The following is a 19,005-nucleotide window of genomic DNA, read 5'->3' as shown; positions in this document are numbered from 1 at the left end:
CCTAATGTGGATGGTTCGAATCCCGGTGTCCCGTATGGTCCCCCGTGCCTGCCAGGAGCTATTTCTGAGCAGACAGCCAGGAGGAACCCCTGAGCACCGCTGGGTGTGGCCCAAAAAAACAAACAAAAAAAAAAGGACAGAACTAAAGTCAACAACAATGAAAGCATGAGACCCAAACTTTCACAATCAAAATTTAAAATGGGCCTATTATGCTGGCAGGCTGTGGGACAGAGGGTAGTGACATGGGATGTACCCTGGGAACATTGACCTGGGAGGTCAGTACTGGTGGTAGAATTGGCCCTGATACATTGCATGTCTGAAATTCAAATATAAAGAACTTTGTAAATCACAATGGTTTCAATAAATTTTTAAATGTCAAAAGAATGTGATGAGGGCTGGGAAGGTGGCGCTAGAGGTAAGGTGTCTGCCTTGCAAGCGCTAGCACAGGACGGACCCAGTTTGATCCAGCGGCGTCCCATATGGTCCCCCCAAGCCAGGGGCGATTTCTGAGTGCATAGCCAGGAGTAACCCCTGAGCATCAAACGGGTGTGGCCCAAAAAAAAAAAAAAAAGAATGTGATGAAAGTTTTTTCTTCAGGGAGAAGTTGTCACACCTCTAAGCTTTTTCTTTTTCTTTTTCGTTTTAGGAGGGAGAGAGGGGCAATGTTGTCAGAAGCTCTGACAGTACACCCTCCCATCAGAACCTGCTCCAGATCAGTGCTCTTGACCAGCCAGATCTCTGAGCCATCATGTTAAAGCTGGAAGAATATGGTTCCTGCTCAGGATCCATCTGCCCCTAATCAAGTCTCATCTTTTGGGTGTTAGGATATAAAACCAAGCTTGGCCAACTGAAGTTCAGTTTAGGCTAATATGACAAGGACTCAGACATCACCTTTGGGTGGCCAGTCCTCATTCTTCATTCTCTGCAGAATCAGGCAAATTTTGCCTCAGCTAATGGTGCTGAAGGCATCAAAACCTACTAAGATACATAGACCCCATGAAGTCTCTCAGCCATTTTCTGAACATGCAATACATATTCTTTATATGTTTGTAAATTGTGCACGCTAACTTCCCTCCCTCATGAATGTGTGTGAGCTTCCTGCAAGATTGCTAGACTGTGTCTAAGCTGCAATGTCTCTACCTCTGGTGGATGCAAAACCATACCCCATTCCGTCTCTGAAGCTATTTAGCCTCCATCCCGCTCCGATGGACATCCTTCCCAAGTAAAGTTGGTTCCTTGAAATAAAAAAAAAACATCAGTTTGTTTCTAAAAACAAAGAACACAAAAGTCATAAGTATGCTGATTAGCATGAAAACAAGAGATGGTATCAATCCATAGATTGATTTGTCAGCCTGATCTTAAATCTACTCCAATGCCTAAGAGAAACAGCTGAAAATAACCAGGTTCAAAACCAGAATAGCCTTTCAAGGATCCAGCCATCTTAAAGATGAGCAGTTTCTAATTCCAGGGGGATGAAGTGTCCATTGCACAATAAAGTATTGGCTGTGGTGTATCATGTCCTCTGCTTGAGCACTTCCTAGTCTTGTCTGGGAGGTCTGCTTCCATCCCTAAGAACCCTATAGGGAGGTCCAACTCTGCCTGTCCTCTTATCAGAGACATCATCTTTTGGACTGAAGATCAATGATGACTGAGGTTTTACTAAGGTTTAGGGTCTAGGGACAGAAGTTGGGAGCCTAATCACAGAGGCCCTTGTTAGTAAAAACCCTCCCTGATCACACAGTTGGATTGTAGTCAGATTGTTTGGGTTGCTTGTGAAGTGACATCCAAAAGGGATGCCATACCTATTGGTGCAATCAGAAAGCTATGAGAAACTGTTCACAGGCATGATGCAGGAATGACTAGCTTCACTGAGCACAACAAAAATGACCAAGGACAGCTACAAACCAGCAATCTGACATATTCCGGCAGACTTTATGGGAGTGGCTTTTGTTCAGCAGACAATGAATGAAGAATTAGTTTTCCATGTATGTAAATAATCTTTATTGGGTTGATCTTAACAAGCATATAAATGACTTTAACAATTGGCAGTAAAGGACAACATTCTTAAATTTAAAAATACTAAAATTACTTAAAGTATGAAATTAAGTGGGCTGAAGTGATAGTGTGGCATGATAGTATGCCTTGAATGTGGCCATCATGGGTTTAATTCCCAACACCCCATTTGGTCCTCTGAACACTGCCAGGAGTAATTCCTGAGGGTAGAGCCCACAGTAAGCCCTGAGTACTGCTGGATATAGCCCAAAACCCAAAAAATTCAAGCAGACAAAAATAAAATAAAATATCATACTAAGTAGAACAAGGAGGAGACAGGGTCAACAGCAAATACGGCCAAGAAACAAATGGAGGAGGTCTCCATTCCCCATTAGAAGCCTGGATCTCTCAGTGTTGATGAGAAGCAGAACACAAGCTCCAGGAGTGTCCGTGTCAGCTGTGGAAACTGTCAGAGTCATAATTTTTTTGTGTGTCTGTGGTTTTTGGGTCACACCTGGCATGGCTCAGGGGATACTCCTGGCTCCATGCTCAGAAATTGCTCCTGGCAGGCACGGGGGACCATATGGGACGCCGGGATTCGAACTGATGACCTTCTGCATGAAAGGCAAACGCCTTACCTCCATGCTATCTCTCCGGTCCCCAGAGTCATCATGTTTTGATGTGCTAGGCCTGGCCGATCATCTGCACCTCATACTCAGGAAGCATTTTGTCAGCTTAGTTTAGTATCTGCATTTCTATTTTGTTTTGGTCCACACAGGTGATGCTTGGTGGCTACTCCTGGCCCAGTTTGGGGTATGAATCCTGGAATGTTTCAATTCTAGAGAGGAGTCAGGTTGGTTGGCATGGTCCCCCAGCTCCTGGTTCTAGTGATGAAGTATATGTCCTCAGCTCTCAGGGAGACACCATAAATGAGGCTGAAAGAATTGTGTACTTGGTCTAAGAGCTTAGGTGATATTTGGCAACATACAAGGACACTAGACAACTCCTTCCAGTCTCACAGCTGGGTAGTCTCGTTAAAGAGATGCAATGTGTGGCTCATGTGCAAAGACCTAGATCAAAGGTCTGTGATGTTCCCTGGCAGAGGAAGCCTTAGAAAATAATCCTTCCCTCTAAGCCTAAGGGAGAAGCAAATCCAGCTCTTTAGAACTTGCATGGAGGGCCCAGAGAAATAGCACAGCAGTGTTTGCCTTGCAAGCAGCCAATCCAGGACCCAAGGTGGTTGGTTCGAATCCCGGTGTCCCATATGGTCCCCTGTGCCTGCCAGGAGCTATTTCTGAGCAGACAGCCAGGAGGAACCCCTGAGCACCGCTGGGTGTGGCCCAAAAACAAAAACAAAGAACTTGCATGGAAAAAAAAAAAAAAAGGAACTTGCAGGTAAGGCATTACACAGTCTGTCTCCTTCTCAGTTATCTCACTTGGCCTAATGTCCTCATGGTTCCTCTATGCTGGAACCAATAATGACATGAAAAGGACATTAAAAGGCTTTTTGTTTGTTTGGTTTGGTTTTGGCGTCATACCCGGCAGTGCTCAGGGGTTACTCCAGGCTCTATGCTCAGAAATCACTCCTGGCAAGCTCAGAGGACCATATGGGATGTTGAGATTTGAACCACTGTCTTTCTGCATGCAAGGCAAATGCCCTACCTCCATGCTATCTCTCCAGCCCCCCTATGACTTTTGTTTGTTCCCACAACTTCAGAGCCTGCAGCCTAGACCCCATCAACCATTCATCACAGATGGACTCCCCATTCTCAGTTAGCATGAGAAATGCACATGAAAGAGTGGGTGCAAGTACTTATCAAGCTATTTTTACTTCATTGGGATGAATATTCAAGGGCTGCTTGAAGTGGAAGCCTCATTCTTCAAGTCCAGGACATTGGGGAACTCAGGTCTGGAAGCAAACACCAATGGTGGAAACAATCCACACACAATTAAGGGAATAAAACAGGTTCAGGAACTCCAACACACAAGTCTTCCATTCCTAAGAAGCTCAGTGGTGGAAAATCAGAAATGCAAGAGCCTTTTTCCTGAGACCCAGGGTCTTTATTAGAAAGAACCAGACCAAACCTTGGGGTGGAGACCGAGTGGTCTAAGGCGCAAATCCAAAAGGTGCTTCATCCAAAGGTGTTTCCAACCAATGAGTAACAAGCATATACTGAATAGGACCCAGTTAATGCAACAGCTGCTGAGTCATATGGTGGTTCTATTTTTAGCTTTTGAGGAACTTCTGTGCTGTTTTCCAGAGAGACACACCATGTCCACACCCCAACAGCAAGAAGGGTCCCGTCTCCTGCACTCACACACCCCCATTTACCTTTTCTGGGGTTTTGTTGTTGTTCTTGGGCCATGCCCAGTGGTGCTCAGGGCTTACTCCTGGCTCTGACTCAGGGGTCACTGCTCGTGGGACGTGGAACACCACATGGAGGAATGAAGATTGAACCTGAGTCTGCCATGAGCAAGACAGATGTCCTATCACTGTGCTATTGTTCCAGCCCATCTCTTCGGGCGTTTTGACACTAGCATGTGTGGGGCATAGCCTCCATGGTCTGGATTTGTGTGACCCTGATGATTAGTGATGCTCTCCATCTCTCCTCAAACTGTTGAATTTGTAGACATTTCCTTGGGAAAGTACTATTTGGTCCCTCTACCCTCATTTTTTTAGTCCAGTTGCTGTCCTTTGGCTGAGTTGAACAAGTTTTTTGCCTGTTTTGTATGTTCACTGCCATTGTGGTCTACAAACACTTTTCTCTCCTCCCACAGGCTGTTGGCCTATCTTTGTTCCTTCTGTCATGCACAAGGTCATTTGTGATGTGAGATCAGAAGTGTCACCACCCAGGGCCAAAGAGATAGCATGGAGGTAGGGCATTTGCCTTGCATGCAAAAGGACAGTGGTTCGAATCCCGGCATCCCATATGGTCCACCGAGCCTGCCAGGAGTGATTTCTGAGCATAGAGCCAGGAATAACTCCTGAGCACTGCCAGGTGTGACAAAAAAAAAAAAAAGTGTCACCACCCAAATCATGGATGGTGGGAGCTTGTTCCCTCGGTTCTGAGGGTTTATGGCCTCAGATCACAACTAAGTTTAAACCATTTTGAGTTCACTTTTGTGAGTGGTAAGACACAGGAATCTAAATTTATTGTTCTGCATGTTGTCCAATTTTCTCAGCACCATTTGCTAAAGAGAAAGTTTTTTTTCCCCACTCATGTGTTCTTGGCTCCTTGTCGAATGTTAGTGACTGTATATGTGTGGGTTTGTTTCTGGATTATCTTTTTTTTTTTTTGGTTTTTGGGCCACACCCGGCGTTGCTCAGGGGCTACTCCTGGCTGTCTGCTCAGAAATAGCTCCTGGCAGACACGGGGGACCATATGGGACACCGGGATTCGAACCAACCACCTTTGTTCTGGATCGGCTGCTTGCAAGGCAAACGCCACTGTACTATCTCTCCAGGCCCCCTGGATTATCTTCTAATTCACTGGTCCATGTCTATTTTTGTACCAGCACCATTTTATTTGCATTACTATATGAGGCAACATCTTTCAAATATTAAAAGAAAAGCCAAATTAGAATCTTAAAGAACTGTAAAACTAAAGCCTTTTTCATATAACACAGAACTTGAAGAATGCATTACTAGGAGATGTACTTGATGGAATAGGAAAGGAAGACCATGCCCAGTGGAATAAAGATCTGCATGGAAAATCAGATGTGAATGATAAACATACATATCCATATTATATATTAAAAGACAATGGTGTGCATAAACTCAGATTCTAAGAGTATTGCAGGTTTAGAGCATATGAAAATAAAATGCATAATAATAGTTCAGAGACCAGGAAAGAAATCTAGAGGTTGGAGAATTCATATTGGTGAAAGTCGGTGCACTAAGTAGAGTACATGCTAACCTTTAAAAACCTATGAAAGAGGGCCCAGAGAGATAGCACAGCGGCCTTTGCCTTGCAAGCAGCCAATCCAGGACCAAAGGTGGTTGGTTCAAATCCCGGTGTCCCATATGGTCCCCATGCCTGCCAGGAGCTATTTCTGAGCAGACAGCCAGGAGTAACCCCTGAGCAACGCCTGGTGTGGCCCAAAAACAAAAACAAAAACAAAAAAAAAACTATGAAAGAAGGAAAACAAAGAGTTAAAGAAAATTAAAGGAAATGAGCAAGCCAAGACCATACACTATAATCCCAGAGACAGAGAAAGCTGTCTTGAAAAGACTTGTCTTGAAAGACTTGTAAGGGGCACAGGGCTGGATTAACATTAACAAACACAAGTAGTATTTCAACCTAACCATACTCATAATGACATTAAAATAAAAATATATTTAGGGGCTGGTGAGGTGGCACTAGAGGTAAGGTGTCTGCCTTGCAAGTGCTAGCCAAGGAAGGCCTGCGGTTCGATCCCCCAGCGTCCCATATGGTCCCCCCAAGCCAGGGGCAATTTCTGAGTGCTTAGCCAAGAGTAACTTCTGAGCATCAAACTGATGTGCCCCCCAAAAAAACCAAATATATATATATATATATATATATATATATATATATATATATTTAAAATATAAATTATTTAAATAAAAGGCAGAGATTGTCAAGTTGGAAGCAAATGCAAGATTCAGCATTATGTTCTTCCAAAAAACATAAACAGAAAGATGTAAGTAATTTTAAAGTAAAAAACTTTAAAAGATATACATAATTGTAAAAGATATACATAATTCCACTATATATAAAACACACAACCAAAGAAAACTGATATTAATTCGTGTCAAAGAAAACATTATTTCAGAGCAACAAATATAGCTTCATAACTATATGGAGATGGACTACTCAGGAGGTCAAAACAATCCTAACCTTTCAACCGTAAGAAAGCCCTAGAAATGCCTGGTTCGAGCCCTGAGTGCACCTCAGGAGAGGCAGAGGCATCCTGCTCCAACAGGCAACCTGGTCCACTGAAGACCCACCAGATCCTCCACAGGATCGACCCAGCAGACAAAGGCCCTGCCTTGCCCGGATCAGGCCTCAGAACATCAAGAATCATGGGTGAAGACTATACTTTCAAGGATCATTTCCATAGTATGTGATTAGAGAAGTTTCTCTGATCATGTAGAGCACCCGAAGCCACGAGGAGGAGCCAGAACATCCTCTCCTGAGTGTGAAGCCAACTCTAGGTATTGCTTCTGCGACTGCCTTTGGCCATTGATGATCATTCTTCTCTTCTTTTGGAAGGGCAGAGGGAGAGGATGCACTCTGAGAGGTTAAAAAAAAAAAAAGGAATCATGGGTGTCTCTGATCACAGGAAAAACCAAAACAGAGATCAGTGACAGGAAATCCTGAAAGACTTGGAAGTTGAATCAGTCTCAAAGGTACCACATAGCTAGTCTCCAAGAATAGGACCAATTTCCCACAAGCACCCAAAAGCTGAGGTGAGAAGAGGAACTTCGCACTCCACAGTGTCTTGGCATTTCAGAGGCAGCATCAATCTCTGAGGGTGAAATTGAGCACTGGGGGCGTAAGCACCCAGGAGGGCACACAGGATATTCTAGTAAAGGAGTTGGCATCCTGGTGATGAAGAATCGGCTCAGAGCTCAGGGGTGGGCACCTCCCAGCAGTGGACATGCTGTCAGGGACATCCCAGGAGATCCTGGTGAGCTACCCCTGGGAAGGATGTAGCAGGTCAAGTGGAACCTGATTCCTATAGCCCAGAGCAGCCCCTGAAGCCAGGCACAGAGGCAAGGGCCTGGGGCCCAGGGCCCGAGGACAGCCTTAGCCACAGAGTCCTCTGCATAGCTGGGTCCCAGAGGCAGATCCCAGGACAGAAGCTCCTCCAGGCTTTGTCAGAGTTGGAGGCCGCCCCATTCTAGGTAAACCAGAGGGAACGGCCCTGTGCAGCCTGGCAGCATCTGTGCCCCAACCTCAGGGGAAGGGCCCCAGGTGGGGTGCTGTTGCTGTTGGGAGGGCAGCCTGGGAGGCAGCCAGCACCCTAGGGAACACCCCAGCCTGACTCCTGCGGTGCAATCTACAATGAAGCTGCAGCTTCAGGCAGAGGAGGGTGTGAGTCCATGAAAGCTCCTGCCCAGACCCACAGCTCCAGATCCTATTTTGCAGCCTGTGTCTGTGCAAGGCCACCAGGACAGCACCTGCAGTGGGGGTCAGTCATATGTCCCTGGGTCTGGGCCAAGCTGGGCCCAACCACTGAGGGTCCTCATTCAGCCCTGTGCCCTGCACTCCCAAGAACCTCCTGTAATGGTCCTGAGACCCTGAGCCTTCACGGATCCACATGCTCTCCCCTCAAGATCCCTAGTTCTCCAGGTGAGCCAGGAGCAGTATCAGCATAGCCCTGCAGTGAGGGAAGAAAGTCCTAGAAGGAACAAGTGAGGGTGGGATGCCCCATGCTGATGAGAAGGGGGTTTCTCTTCACCTTTAGTGGCCCCCCACCTCTGAAGAACTCCAGGCAGGAAGAGGACACTATGGTGCCAACTTCCAAGCCCTCTCCTCTCGGCAACCCCCTCTGCTTTGTTCTCGCTCCGAAACTGTCTGCCAGTGCTGGAGTGGGGACAAGAGGGGAAGACTATGCAGGCAGGAGTATGTGGGAGTGAGGAGTAGAAGGGAATATGGGGAGGAAGAAAGTATAAGGGAGTGTGAGGGAATTCTGAGAGTCTTTGGGGTATTGTTAAATCCAGGAGAATGATGCGCCATTCAAAGACACCAAGACCACAGTCTCATGCAAAAGCAGGGGGTTTATTTTCTTACAAGCATATGCAGGGGCTGTGCTAGAATCCAGCATAAGCCAGAAACTGCCAGCCCGGAGCCATGAGCTTACAAGCTGTATATAGCATTTTGAACAATAGAAAGTTACAGTAGATTGATTTGCTTTAGGAAGTACATGATATCTGGCATTTGCTCAATCACATTTTTGCAAGGTGCAGGTGCAAGCTTACAGGGTTAACATGACCAGGTTAGAACCATGTCAGAACAGAAAGAAAGTTGAACTGTAACTGGGTCTACAAGTTCCCACAATTGTGAAGGGGGGTAGGTGATCAGGGCAGTCAAGAAACTCAGGGGAAAATTTTCCTTTACAGTATGAGTTTGAAATATTGGGGTATTTGGGAGTGTGGGGTATTGAGTATGGAAGTATTGGGAAGTATGGAACTTAATGAAAGGGACTATGGAAATACCGAGAGTACCTAGGAGCAGGGAAGCGCAGCCGGGTCCAGGGCACCTATCACACACCACCCTGTTCTCTGCCCCTGCTGCCCTACAGGGAGGGCCATGAACAGCACGAAGCAGGTAGTGACCGAATTCATCCTGCTGGGCTTCCCAGAGCTGGACCACCTTCGGGGACTGCTCTTTGGCTTGTTCCTCACCATTTATGTGGGCACTGTCCTGGAGAACCTGCTGGTGGTGGTGACGGTGTACACCAGCCAACAACTGCACACACCCATGTACTTCTTCCTGGCCAACCTGTCTGTCCTGGAGATTCTCTACACCACTGTCACTGTACCCAAGTTGCTGGCAAGCCTCCTGACATTGGACAAAACCATATCCTTCTCAGGCTGCCTCACCCAACTCTTCCTGTTCATCTCACTGTGCTCCTCCGAGTGCTTCCTCCTGTCCACTATGGCCTGTGATAGGTACCTGGCCATCTGCCGCCCGCTGCACTACCCAGCCATCATGGATTCCAAGCTGTGCCTACAGCTGGCACTCTGTGTCTGGCTGGGCGGCTTCCTGGCTTCCTTTGTGTCTGTTATGCTCATCTCTCGCCTCAGCTTCTGCGGTCCCAACACCCTCAACCACTTCTTCTGTGACATCTCCCCTCTGCTGCAGCTGTCCTGCTCCGACACCACCACCATCGAGCTGCTGGACTTCGCGGTAGCTCTGGCTGTGCTGGCAACCTCATTGCTGGTGACCATAGTCTCTTACATGCACATCCTGGCCACAGTGCTCAGGGTCCCAGGGAGCACTGGCCGCCAGAAGGCCTTCTCCACCTGCGCCTCCCACCTGGCCGTGGTGGCTATCTTCTATACCGCCACCATCTTCATGTACGCCCGCCCGCGTGCCATCAGTTCCTTTGACCTCAACAAGTTTGTGTCTGTGATCTACTCGGTTGTGACCCCATTGCTCAACCCCATCATCTACTGCTTGAGGAACCGAGACATCAGGGGGGCCCTGGAGAAACTCCTCCGGTGACCCCACACCTCATGACAACATGTTGGGCCAGGGGGAGGCTTCCTTCACATGCCACCACCTCCATGTAGCCAGGCCAACTTCCAAAAAGAACCTGCCAAGTGGTGAAAGGGCATCTGAACACACAAGGTGCACAAGGGCACGAGTCCATAGGCAGCAGGGCCCCACTTAGGAAAGACCACCCAGGCTCACAGAGGGGGGCTTGCCATTGTCTCTCCTTCCCACCTGGGGCCTGCCTATGTCCTGGGCTTCCCAAGTCCTGTGCTCCTACCCCTGAGCCCACCGGCTGGTCCCCTTCCCATCAAGTTGCAGAACCCTGAGCAGACCCAACTTCAGCTGGTTGAACAACTTTGAGGTGGCCGATGGACCACACACATTGCCATCTCGCCTCAAAACGAGAAAGGTAGTTTTAGGTTGTTTTAGTTAAAACTCCAGGGGTGCAGAAACACATGCTGCCATTTCTTGTTCCTTCAGCATACAAGCTCTCCTGCTGTTTTTTGGGTTTTTTGGGGGGGTTTTGGGGGGGTTGGTTTTGGGGCCACACCCGACGTTGCTCAGGGGTTACTCCTGGCTGTCTGCTCAGAAATAGCTCCTGGCAGGCTCGGGGGACCATATGGGACACCGGGATTCGAACCAATCACCTTAAGTCCTGGATCGGCTGCTTGCAAGGCAAACACCGCTGTGCTCTCTCTTTTAACTTCATCCCCAGAGTAAGTGGAGGCAGTTGTCAAGGATGAGTTTGGAGAGCAGCACCTTTTCATGCTGACCTATGTGCCCTGATTCATGCCTTCATAAATGCTCTATTTTATGCTTGTATTTTTTTTACATTATTTATAGGGATCTTTCACATTATGGGAGGTTATTTACAGTGCTGGTTGCTATAGAGAATGGTATTTTATTTTGTATTTTCTAGATACTCCCTGTCTGGTAAAGAAATATTTTAGTGAGTGTGAAATATACAAAATACCTAAATAAAAGTCTCTCAAGAGGCCGGAGAGATAGCATGGAGGTAGGGCGTTTGCCTTGCATGCAGAAGGACGGTGGTTCGAATCCTGGCATCCCATATGGTCCCCAGAGCCTGCCAGGAATGATTTCTGTAGAGCCAGGAGCTGCCTGAGCACTGCTGGGTGTGACCCAAAAAAAAAAAAAAAAAAAAAAAACAAAAGTCTCTCAAGCAAGCAGCCAGTCCAGCTGCCTCGCCTGCAGCCACACAAAGCAGTCTCCTGGCAAGGATCCTCCCTCCCTCTTTCTCTCCCTCCCTCCCTTCCTTCTTCCCTTCTTTCTTTCCTTCCTTCCCTCCTTCCTTCCTTCCTTTCTTCCTTTTCTCCTGTTTTCCTTCCCTCCTTCCCCCTTTCCTTCCTTCCTTCCTTCCTTCCCTACTTACTTCCTTACTTCCTTACTTCCTTCTCTCCTCCCCTCCTTTCTTCTTTCTCCCTTCCTTTTCTTCCTTTCGTCCTTCTTCCCTTTCTTCCTTTTGTCTTGAAGCATCACGTTTTCTCCTAGATTGGTTGAGGCTTGATCCCCAAAGAGCTCCCAGAACGGGAAAGCGATTCCCATTTCCCCTGTACCCCAGGGCAGGGAAGCAATCCTAGTAATATCTATCCACAGCAAATAATCCACACAGACTGGAAGGTAAAAAAGGCGAGAAAGTAGGCCGCAGAATCCTTTGTCAGCCTGCCAGCAGCTCCACAGACCAAGAGCCCGACAGCCAACTGCTGAAAGGACCTTGACTTCCCAGCTCATCACCTATTTATTTGGATCTGAACAACACCCCCACCTGGAGGTCGTAGGTGGGAAAGCAGGTAGAGAAGCAAATATTGAAGAGAAATATTATGAAAGCCTCCATATACTTAACACTGTCATTCCTTCCACCCTTCCTTCCTACTTTCCTTCCTTCCTCGCTCCCTTTCTTCCTTCTCTTCCTTCTTTCCCTTTCTTCTCTCCTTCCTTCCCGTTTTCCTTATATCACTCCCTCCCTCCCTCCCTTCCTTCTTTCCTTCCTTCCTTCCTTCCTTCCTTCCTTCCTTCCTTCCTTCCTTCCTTCCTTCCTTCCTTCCTTCCTCACGTGCACCAAATCTCAGTCCAGGCATGAAAGGGGGAAGGAGATGAACAGGCCTTCTCTTTAGAGGAAACAAAGGCTTTCCTAAGCACCTCCAGAGCACCTGTAGATTTTGTTGGCTCTGCCAGACCCTCTGGTTCTGCTTACTCAGGTGTAGCTAAAAGTCCACTGTGCTGTCCGCCAGGAGGAGAGAGTGGGGGCAGTTGTCAGAGCTGCTGTCTGTCCAGTGCTGTGTTCTCATGTTCTCACAAGAGACTCTACTGCTGTATTCAGTACCCTTCAAAGGGTTTCCATCCAAACAATCTCTTCTGAAGTAGTCTTAGCAAAGAAAATGTTCACTTCTGTGACTAGTTATCTTGGCATTTTCTCCACAAGTGAATGTTAATTTTTACAAAATGCTTTGACAAAGATGATCATCTCTAACTTATGAATATACCGGTTCAAGGTTTTACACAGCTTCAGTCTCACCAAACCAAACATAAACTATGTAGCTAGTAAAATGCAGAGTCCTCCAGGAGTGTGCAAAGCTCATGCAATTGCAGAGACAATGACCCTGAACACTGTCCAGCATGGTCCAAATTTTTTTTTTAATTATGAAAACAAAGGTACAAAGAAAGAGGACAAGGTAAAGTTACAGTGGAAGGACAATCACCCATAACATAATTCTCAGAAGTTCCCTTGCTGATATCTTAACTTTGAAATTTCAGCCAAAGAACATTAAGATAAATAAGACAGAATCCATGTACAATTACTTTGTCCCTCAAGTCCCCAGATTGTAACACATTATAATATTTCTTAACAGTACACAAAGCAATCTAAAGCCATAAAACTTACGTAACTCCTTAAACATTACAGGCATAGTATTTTCTTACATTTCCATATACATGCATATTAGCTTACGTTAACCTCAAATTTTAAGTGAGTTCTTTTTAAAGATTAGAGTCAAAGGAGCACAGTAAAAATGGCGCTAGAGTGGCAATTGTTGTTTGCATAGGCCCACCAAAATATGAGGGACATGGAAAGAAATAACCCTGGCCTAAGTACAAAGAGACCCGACCCCTAAAGTTTCCTGGCATAAGACCAAGTCTAGGCTTCAGGCAAGCTAGATCGTCCAATCCAATACATTGTCTGTAGTGCCAACACACTTTTATTTTTCACACAGTCTCTGTTGTTGGTATCATGTTTCTGTATTAAAGATCCTGGAATCTGCATATCTCACATTGAAGTCAGGATGTGGAGCATCCTCTCCTTTCACCTCACAATCAAAGGGCAATGCAGGGAGCCCTGTCCTGTCAGCAGGTCGTTGTCGTTGTTAAGTCTTCTCAGTGTCAAGGGAAGTCTCTTTTGAGCAGGTCAAAGTCTGAGCAGTGTAGGTCTTCCGTGGTAGAGGATTGCTTCCAGGTGATGTTATAAACCAGCCTGGATGTTTCGTGGATGGCTTCCCTGGTTCAGGGGAGAATGGATTATGCCCTTTCTTCTGAGGTCTGTGCCAGGTCGTTATGTCAATGTTCAGGGTGTAAGGTCCCTCTGCACTACAAGATTTGTGTGTTCCAATCTCTATTAAATAGGATCTTATTTGTATGTATAGTATTTTCCCATTTTAATGTGCCTATGCAAATAAGAAGCAATGCCACGTGGTGTTATTGGCGCATATGGGGGCCATAAGAACAATTACAATGATTCCCATGACATGGTTCAATCATAAGCATTAAACTGGGGGACTCTTCCACCAAAATTCCTTATTAAACAGCTCAAAAAGAGAAGATAAAAAGTGATCTTTGGTGGTGATTTCCACCAAAATTCCTTATTAAACAGCTCAAAAAGAGAAGATAAAAAGTGATTAAAATCATCACTGTATAAGAAAAAATTTAGTAAGAATTATAGCTGTCCAAAAAAAAACCACAAAATATTCTAAAGAAATACGTGTCCATTTTATGTATCTTGAAACAATTTGGGGTTGTCACACACAATGCACATCTTTGGACTGTGATTAGGATTGTACACTACTGAAGTTAAAAAGAGTAATGTAGGGGCCGGAGAGATAGCATGGAGGTAAGGCATTTGCCTTTCATGCAGGAGGTTATCGGTTCGAATCCCGGCGTCCCATATGGTCCCCCGTGCCTGCCAGGAGCGATTTCTGAGCCCTGAGCACTGCCAGGTGTGACCCAAAAACCAAAAAAAAAAAAAAAAAAAAAAAGAGTAATGTAGGTTAGTGATGTTTGAGAGGGGGTTAGAGAATTAAGGAGTAAAAAAGAGCTTTGTATGGGTGTGGGAAAGGGCAGAATACAAAATAAACATTCTATATATGCCAGGAATAAATAAACATTCTGTATATGCCAGGAAATCACTCCTGGCAGGCTCAGGGGACCCTAATGGGATGCCAGGGATTAAACCTGGATCAGCCACGTGCAAAGCAAACACCTTCCCAGCTGTGCTATTGCTCCAGCCCTAAAAAAAAATTTTTTTTTGTTTTTTTTTTTGGGGGGGGGAGGGCCACATCCGGTAACACTCAAGGGATACTCCTGGTTATGCGCTCAGAAGTTGCTCCTGGCTTGGGAGACCATATGGGGAGCCAGGGGATCAAACCGAGGTCCATCCAAGGCTAACGCAGGCAAGGCAGGCACCTTACCTCTAGCACCACCACCCGGCCCCTAAAAAAAATTTTTTAAACAAAATTTTCATGCTGGCATACAAGCATAAACACCGTTTTCTTGGGGCCAGAGAGATAGCATGGAGGTAAGGCATTTGCCTTGCATGCAGAAATACAGTGATTCAAATCCCGGCATCCCATATGGTCCCCCAAGCCTGCCAGGAGCAATTTCTGAGTGTAGAGCCAGGAGTAACTCCTGAGTGCTCCTGGGTGTGACCTAAAAACAAGCAAACAAACAAAATAATTGTTTTTGTGTTCTTCCTGTCTACTCTGAAGTGTTCAAAGAACCTCTTTCGGGCCCCATCTGCACACTGGCAAAATAGAAGACACACATCTATTAGATTACACTTTATTTTACCCAAAAGGATCATCACTGGTTCCTTTGTATCTGTTTGTTTACAATTTGGCTTTACCCCAAAATATAGATTGTCTTAAACCTGGGCAAGCCTGGCTCAGTGTAGCCTGAGATATCTATCTTTATTCTGTCTTTACTCCCCCACCTGGGGGATGATCTCTGTACTCAATGAAAATGACCATTTTGGCAGGCAATTGTCTGTCCGTATGAGGTAGAAGACTGCCAGACTAAACATATTTCACCCTCAGCCTGGTTTGGATTATTTCAGTGCGACCCTGATTCAGACTTGTTCACCAGGGATTGGAAATACAGCGTGTAGAGTGATTTTACAGAGATCCATCATCTTTCATCTCCCATTTTCCAGATACTATCTCAGCTGACCATTCATTTCTCCTGTTTACTCTCGAGTCCTTAGTCTCTGCCCTGTGTGCCCTGGCATGCTTGATGTCACCACATGGCTGAACCTCGTGGGGGCATAAACAAGAAGGGACCATCCTCCAGAGTACTGACCACACCACCTCTGGCTCCCCCCAGAAGATCCTGTATTCCATGAAGTACGGAACTAGGTACAGGCGGAGATTGAACCAGAGCATGCACGGCCTTCTAGGGCTAGGCCTGCCCAGTCTCCATCACTGCCCATCCAGAGTTCATGGAGCTGGCCCTACTGACCCAGGATAGGTCACGTTCCCTGCAGGCCCTGGAGGAAGCTTCCAAGTCACTTTGGCTTCCCAAGCAGAGCCACCCAAAATGGAAAGAACATTCCCTACTTGAGTCCCAGGAAGTTGTTTTTTTGTTTTTGTTTTGGTTTTTGGGTCACACCCGGCAGCGCTCAGATGTTACTCCTGGCAGGCTTGGGGGAATCATATGGGAAACCGGGATTCGAACCACCGTCTTTCTACATGCAAGGCAAACTTCCTACCTCCGTGCTATCTCTCTGGCCCCAAGAAAATTGCTTTTTAACGCGCCAGATCTGAGACAGAATGCTCAGGAGACAAGCTGGACTCTCGGCTTTAAGGCCAGCAAGGCTAGTGACACCCCAGTCCTCGGGGATCCATCAGGGAGATCAGACCTCCCAGGCACGGCCACCACCTCAACCAGTGGCCCAGCGGACTCAGGGCAGTCAGCACGAGTCAGCCAGTCCACAGCCCCCTCTATCCCCGAGGCTCAGAACGACCTGCGGGCCTGGCCATACCTGCGTAGGCTGGGCCGGTGATGCCGATCTGGGGTCCTTGTGCCCAGCGGTGCGTGCGCCTGAGTGTGGGCTCTGGGGGGGGGGGGGGCGGCCTGTGCTCCCAGAGCAGCTGGTAAGTAAGGGGGGGCACCTCCTCCGGTGGGGGGCCGAGCTCCGCCCCCATTTTAGGGCGGATGATCTGTGCGGCAGCTCGGGGCTGGCGCAGGCGCTCGGCTGCGCGCTGCAGCGGACTCCGCGGCCAGCGGCTCCATCGAGGCCCGAAGCAGCGGGTAAGGCCGCGGCGCGCTGGCCTGGGATGCGGGCCTGGGCCGGGGTGGGATGGACTGCAGGGCCCGGCCTGGTGGGTAGCGCAGATGGGCTGATCGCGGCTGGACCCCGAGCCTGCCTGTCCCCGGCGCCCCGTGCGCTCCAGCCCGAGCTGCTGGACACCCTCCCGCACGACCCTCCGGCGCCCGGGGGAGACCTGGGCCGGGCTTCCCAGAGCAGCCGCGCCCGGTCCTGCTCCGAGACCCTTCTCTTCCCGGAGACAGGGCGTGGACCGCAGGCACGGTCCACCCCGACCCCTCCGGCCATGTGGTCCCCGCCCTGCGCCCTCCCTGCCCCGGCCCCCGCTGAGACCCTCGCGCTGCCCGCAGGTCCCGACGATGACCCGGACGGCGGCCGCGTGCTGGGCTCTCCTGCTGGTCGCTGCCTCCCTCTGCGACTACGGCGCGGCCAAGGGCGGCCGTGGAGGGGCGCGGGGCAGCGCGCGCGGCGGGCTCCGGGGAGGCGCGCGCGGGGCCTCGCGGGTGCGGGTGCGCCCTGCGCCCCGCTTCTCCGGCTCCTCGGCTCGCTTGGCCGCGGCCGGGGCGGCGGCGGGGGCCGGGGCGGCGGCGGCGGCCGGGCTGGCGGCGGGAGGGGCCTGGCGGCGCGCCCCGGGCCCGGGCCAGCCCGCCCTGCACGACGACGAGGACGCGGGCGCCGGCTGGAACCGGACCGTGTACAGCTACCTGGTGCTGATCTCGGCCTCCGGACCCGCCGCCGGCCCCAGCCTCGGCCTGCTGCTGGGCAGTGCGCTCGTTGCCCGCGGCCTCCGAGGCCTTTAGCCCCGCCGGCTGGGCCCGAGCAGGCGGTCCGCTGGCCACAGCCGACGAACGGCCGCCCACCCCGGACGCGAGCCTTCCCCAAAGAGCAGGTGTCTCTGGAGCGCCGGTTCAGCACCCTGGAACTGTCCCTGCTGCCGCCCGGAGGAAGCGCCAAGGGTGGGCAGAGCTGAGCCTGGGGCAGGCACGGAGACCGAGCTGGGCATAAGGCCTGCCCACGCGCATGGGTTCGCTGTGGAGGGGCGACACACGGCCGGCTGACGAGACAGAAAAGCTGCCCGTGTGGTTCGGGCCCAGAGACCATAGCAGTGGCAGAAACTGGCACTGGCCTCGTCCTCGGCTGGTAACACCCTGGAGCCCTCACACTTCTCGGACCTCTGCAGGCACAGAGAAGCCGCGCGTGGTTTCCTTCAGGCCTTCCCAGCCCTTGGCACATATTCCTCAGGGAAGGTGGCCACCAGCTAGCTGAGCGCCCCAGCTGCCCAGCTGTGGCTGCTCGTGTTCTCATGGTGCTGCGGCACCTCCCTGGGCCTGCCCCCTCAGTGGCTCAGGCTTTGTACAAGGCTTAGATCAGACCCTTCAAGGCCAAGCGGGACTGAGAGCAGGGCCAACGCGGGCAGCAGGCTGAGTGCTTCTAGCACCAGCTCGGCATCCAAGAAGCGAAAGCCAGAAGGTCCCTGCAGCCCCACACGAAGGATGGTTAAGGGCTCAGAGTCTGTCCTCGGCCTCTCGCTCTGGGCTCAGCTCTGGGGTCTGTCCCTTACCACATCCGCCAGTAACCCCAGGCCAGGCTTTTCTGGACCCAGTTCCTCCCACAACTCCTGCTGCCCTCTGGTGCTCTGTAGAGCCTACCCCCAGTAGCCCCTGGTCAGCTTAGGGGGAAGGGTCCTCAAACTAGCCATGGGACCAGGAACCAGCATTGTCCACACAGGGGTGCTAGGCAGGATGCCCCTCCCTACAACCTCTGATTTACACTGCCAGACCCTATTCACTCCCCGTCCTTATTCTACGGTTCACGCCACCAAAGGCCGCTCAGGGACATGGGCACCCTGTCCTCACTCAAGGCAGAAGATGGAGGATCGGGGCCGGTGAGGTGGCGCTAGAGGTAAGGTGTCTGCCTTGCAAGCGCTAGCCAAGGAAGGACCGAGGTTCGATCCCTCGGCGTCCCATATGGTTCCCCCAAGCCAGGGGCGATTTCTGAGTGCTTAGCCAGGAGTAACCCTGAGCATCAAACGGGTGTGGCCCGAAAAAACAAAAAAAAAACAAAAAAAAGATGGAGGATCTCCCAGGAGTCAACGCTCCTCCTGGACAGGGTCTTGGCCTCCTCCCACCCCATGCCAGTCTAGAGCTGCAAAAGGACCAGACTATAGCAGGGGGCACCCTCACAACATGACACACACAGCCCAGTGGGGCTGCACTCAGGTCCCCAGCGGGGACACACAAGACCCAATGGCACAGTCCAGTCCAGAACTACTTTCCAAGT

At 49.5% G+C, this 19,005-nt stretch overlaps 2 protein-coding genes and 1 non-coding gene across 3 annotated transcripts; all 3 read left to right on the top strand.

Annotated features, from left to right (window-relative positions):
* The first annotated feature begins 7,043 nt into the window (after positions 1-7,043).
* LOC125995205 (small nucleolar RNA U3) lies at positions 7,044-7,256 on the top strand. Its single transcript, XR_007490770.1, has one exon. It is a non-coding gene; the product is annotated as a small nucleolar RNA U3 (small nucleolar RNA).
* A 2,013-nt stretch (positions 7,257-9,269) lies between these two features.
* LOC126033491 (olfactory receptor 226-like) lies at positions 9,270-10,187 on the top strand. The gene has a single exon (XM_049790460.1). It carries the CDS (start codon positions 9,270-9,272, stop codon positions 10,185-10,187), a length of 918 nt encoding a protein of 305 aa, XP_049646417.1.
* Positions 10,188-17,000: 6,813 nt separating this feature from the next.
* Positions 17,001-17,876, top strand: SPRN (shadow of prion protein). The gene has a single exon (XM_049790567.1). The coding sequence runs from the start codon at positions 17,085-17,087 to the stop codon at positions 17,523-17,525; it is 441 nt and encodes a 146-aa protein (XP_049646524.1). The 5' UTR covers positions 17,001-17,084; the 3' UTR covers positions 17,526-17,876.
* Positions 17,877-19,005: the final 1,129 nt, after the last annotated feature.

Source organism: Suncus etruscus, chromosome 17, assembly GCF_024139225.1.
Source record: "Suncus etruscus isolate mSunEtr1 chromosome 17, mSunEtr1.pri.cur, whole genome shotgun sequence".
Taxonomy (NCBI): Eukaryota; Metazoa; Chordata; class Mammalia; order Eulipotyphla; family Soricidae; genus Suncus; species Suncus etruscus.
The sequence above is the reverse complement of the archived record's forward strand: the minus strand, read 5'-3'. Positions and strand labels throughout refer to the sequence as shown.

Excerpts from the sequence above, each read along its gene's own strand:
- LOC126033491 (XM_049790460.1), top strand. The coding sequence starts at position 9,270 with ATGAACAGCACGAAGCAGGTAGTGACCGAATTCATCCTGCTGGGCTTC.
- SPRN (XM_049790567.1), top strand. The coding sequence starts at position 17,085 with ATGACCCGGACGGCGGCCGCGTGCTGGGCTCTCCTGCTGGTCGCTGCC.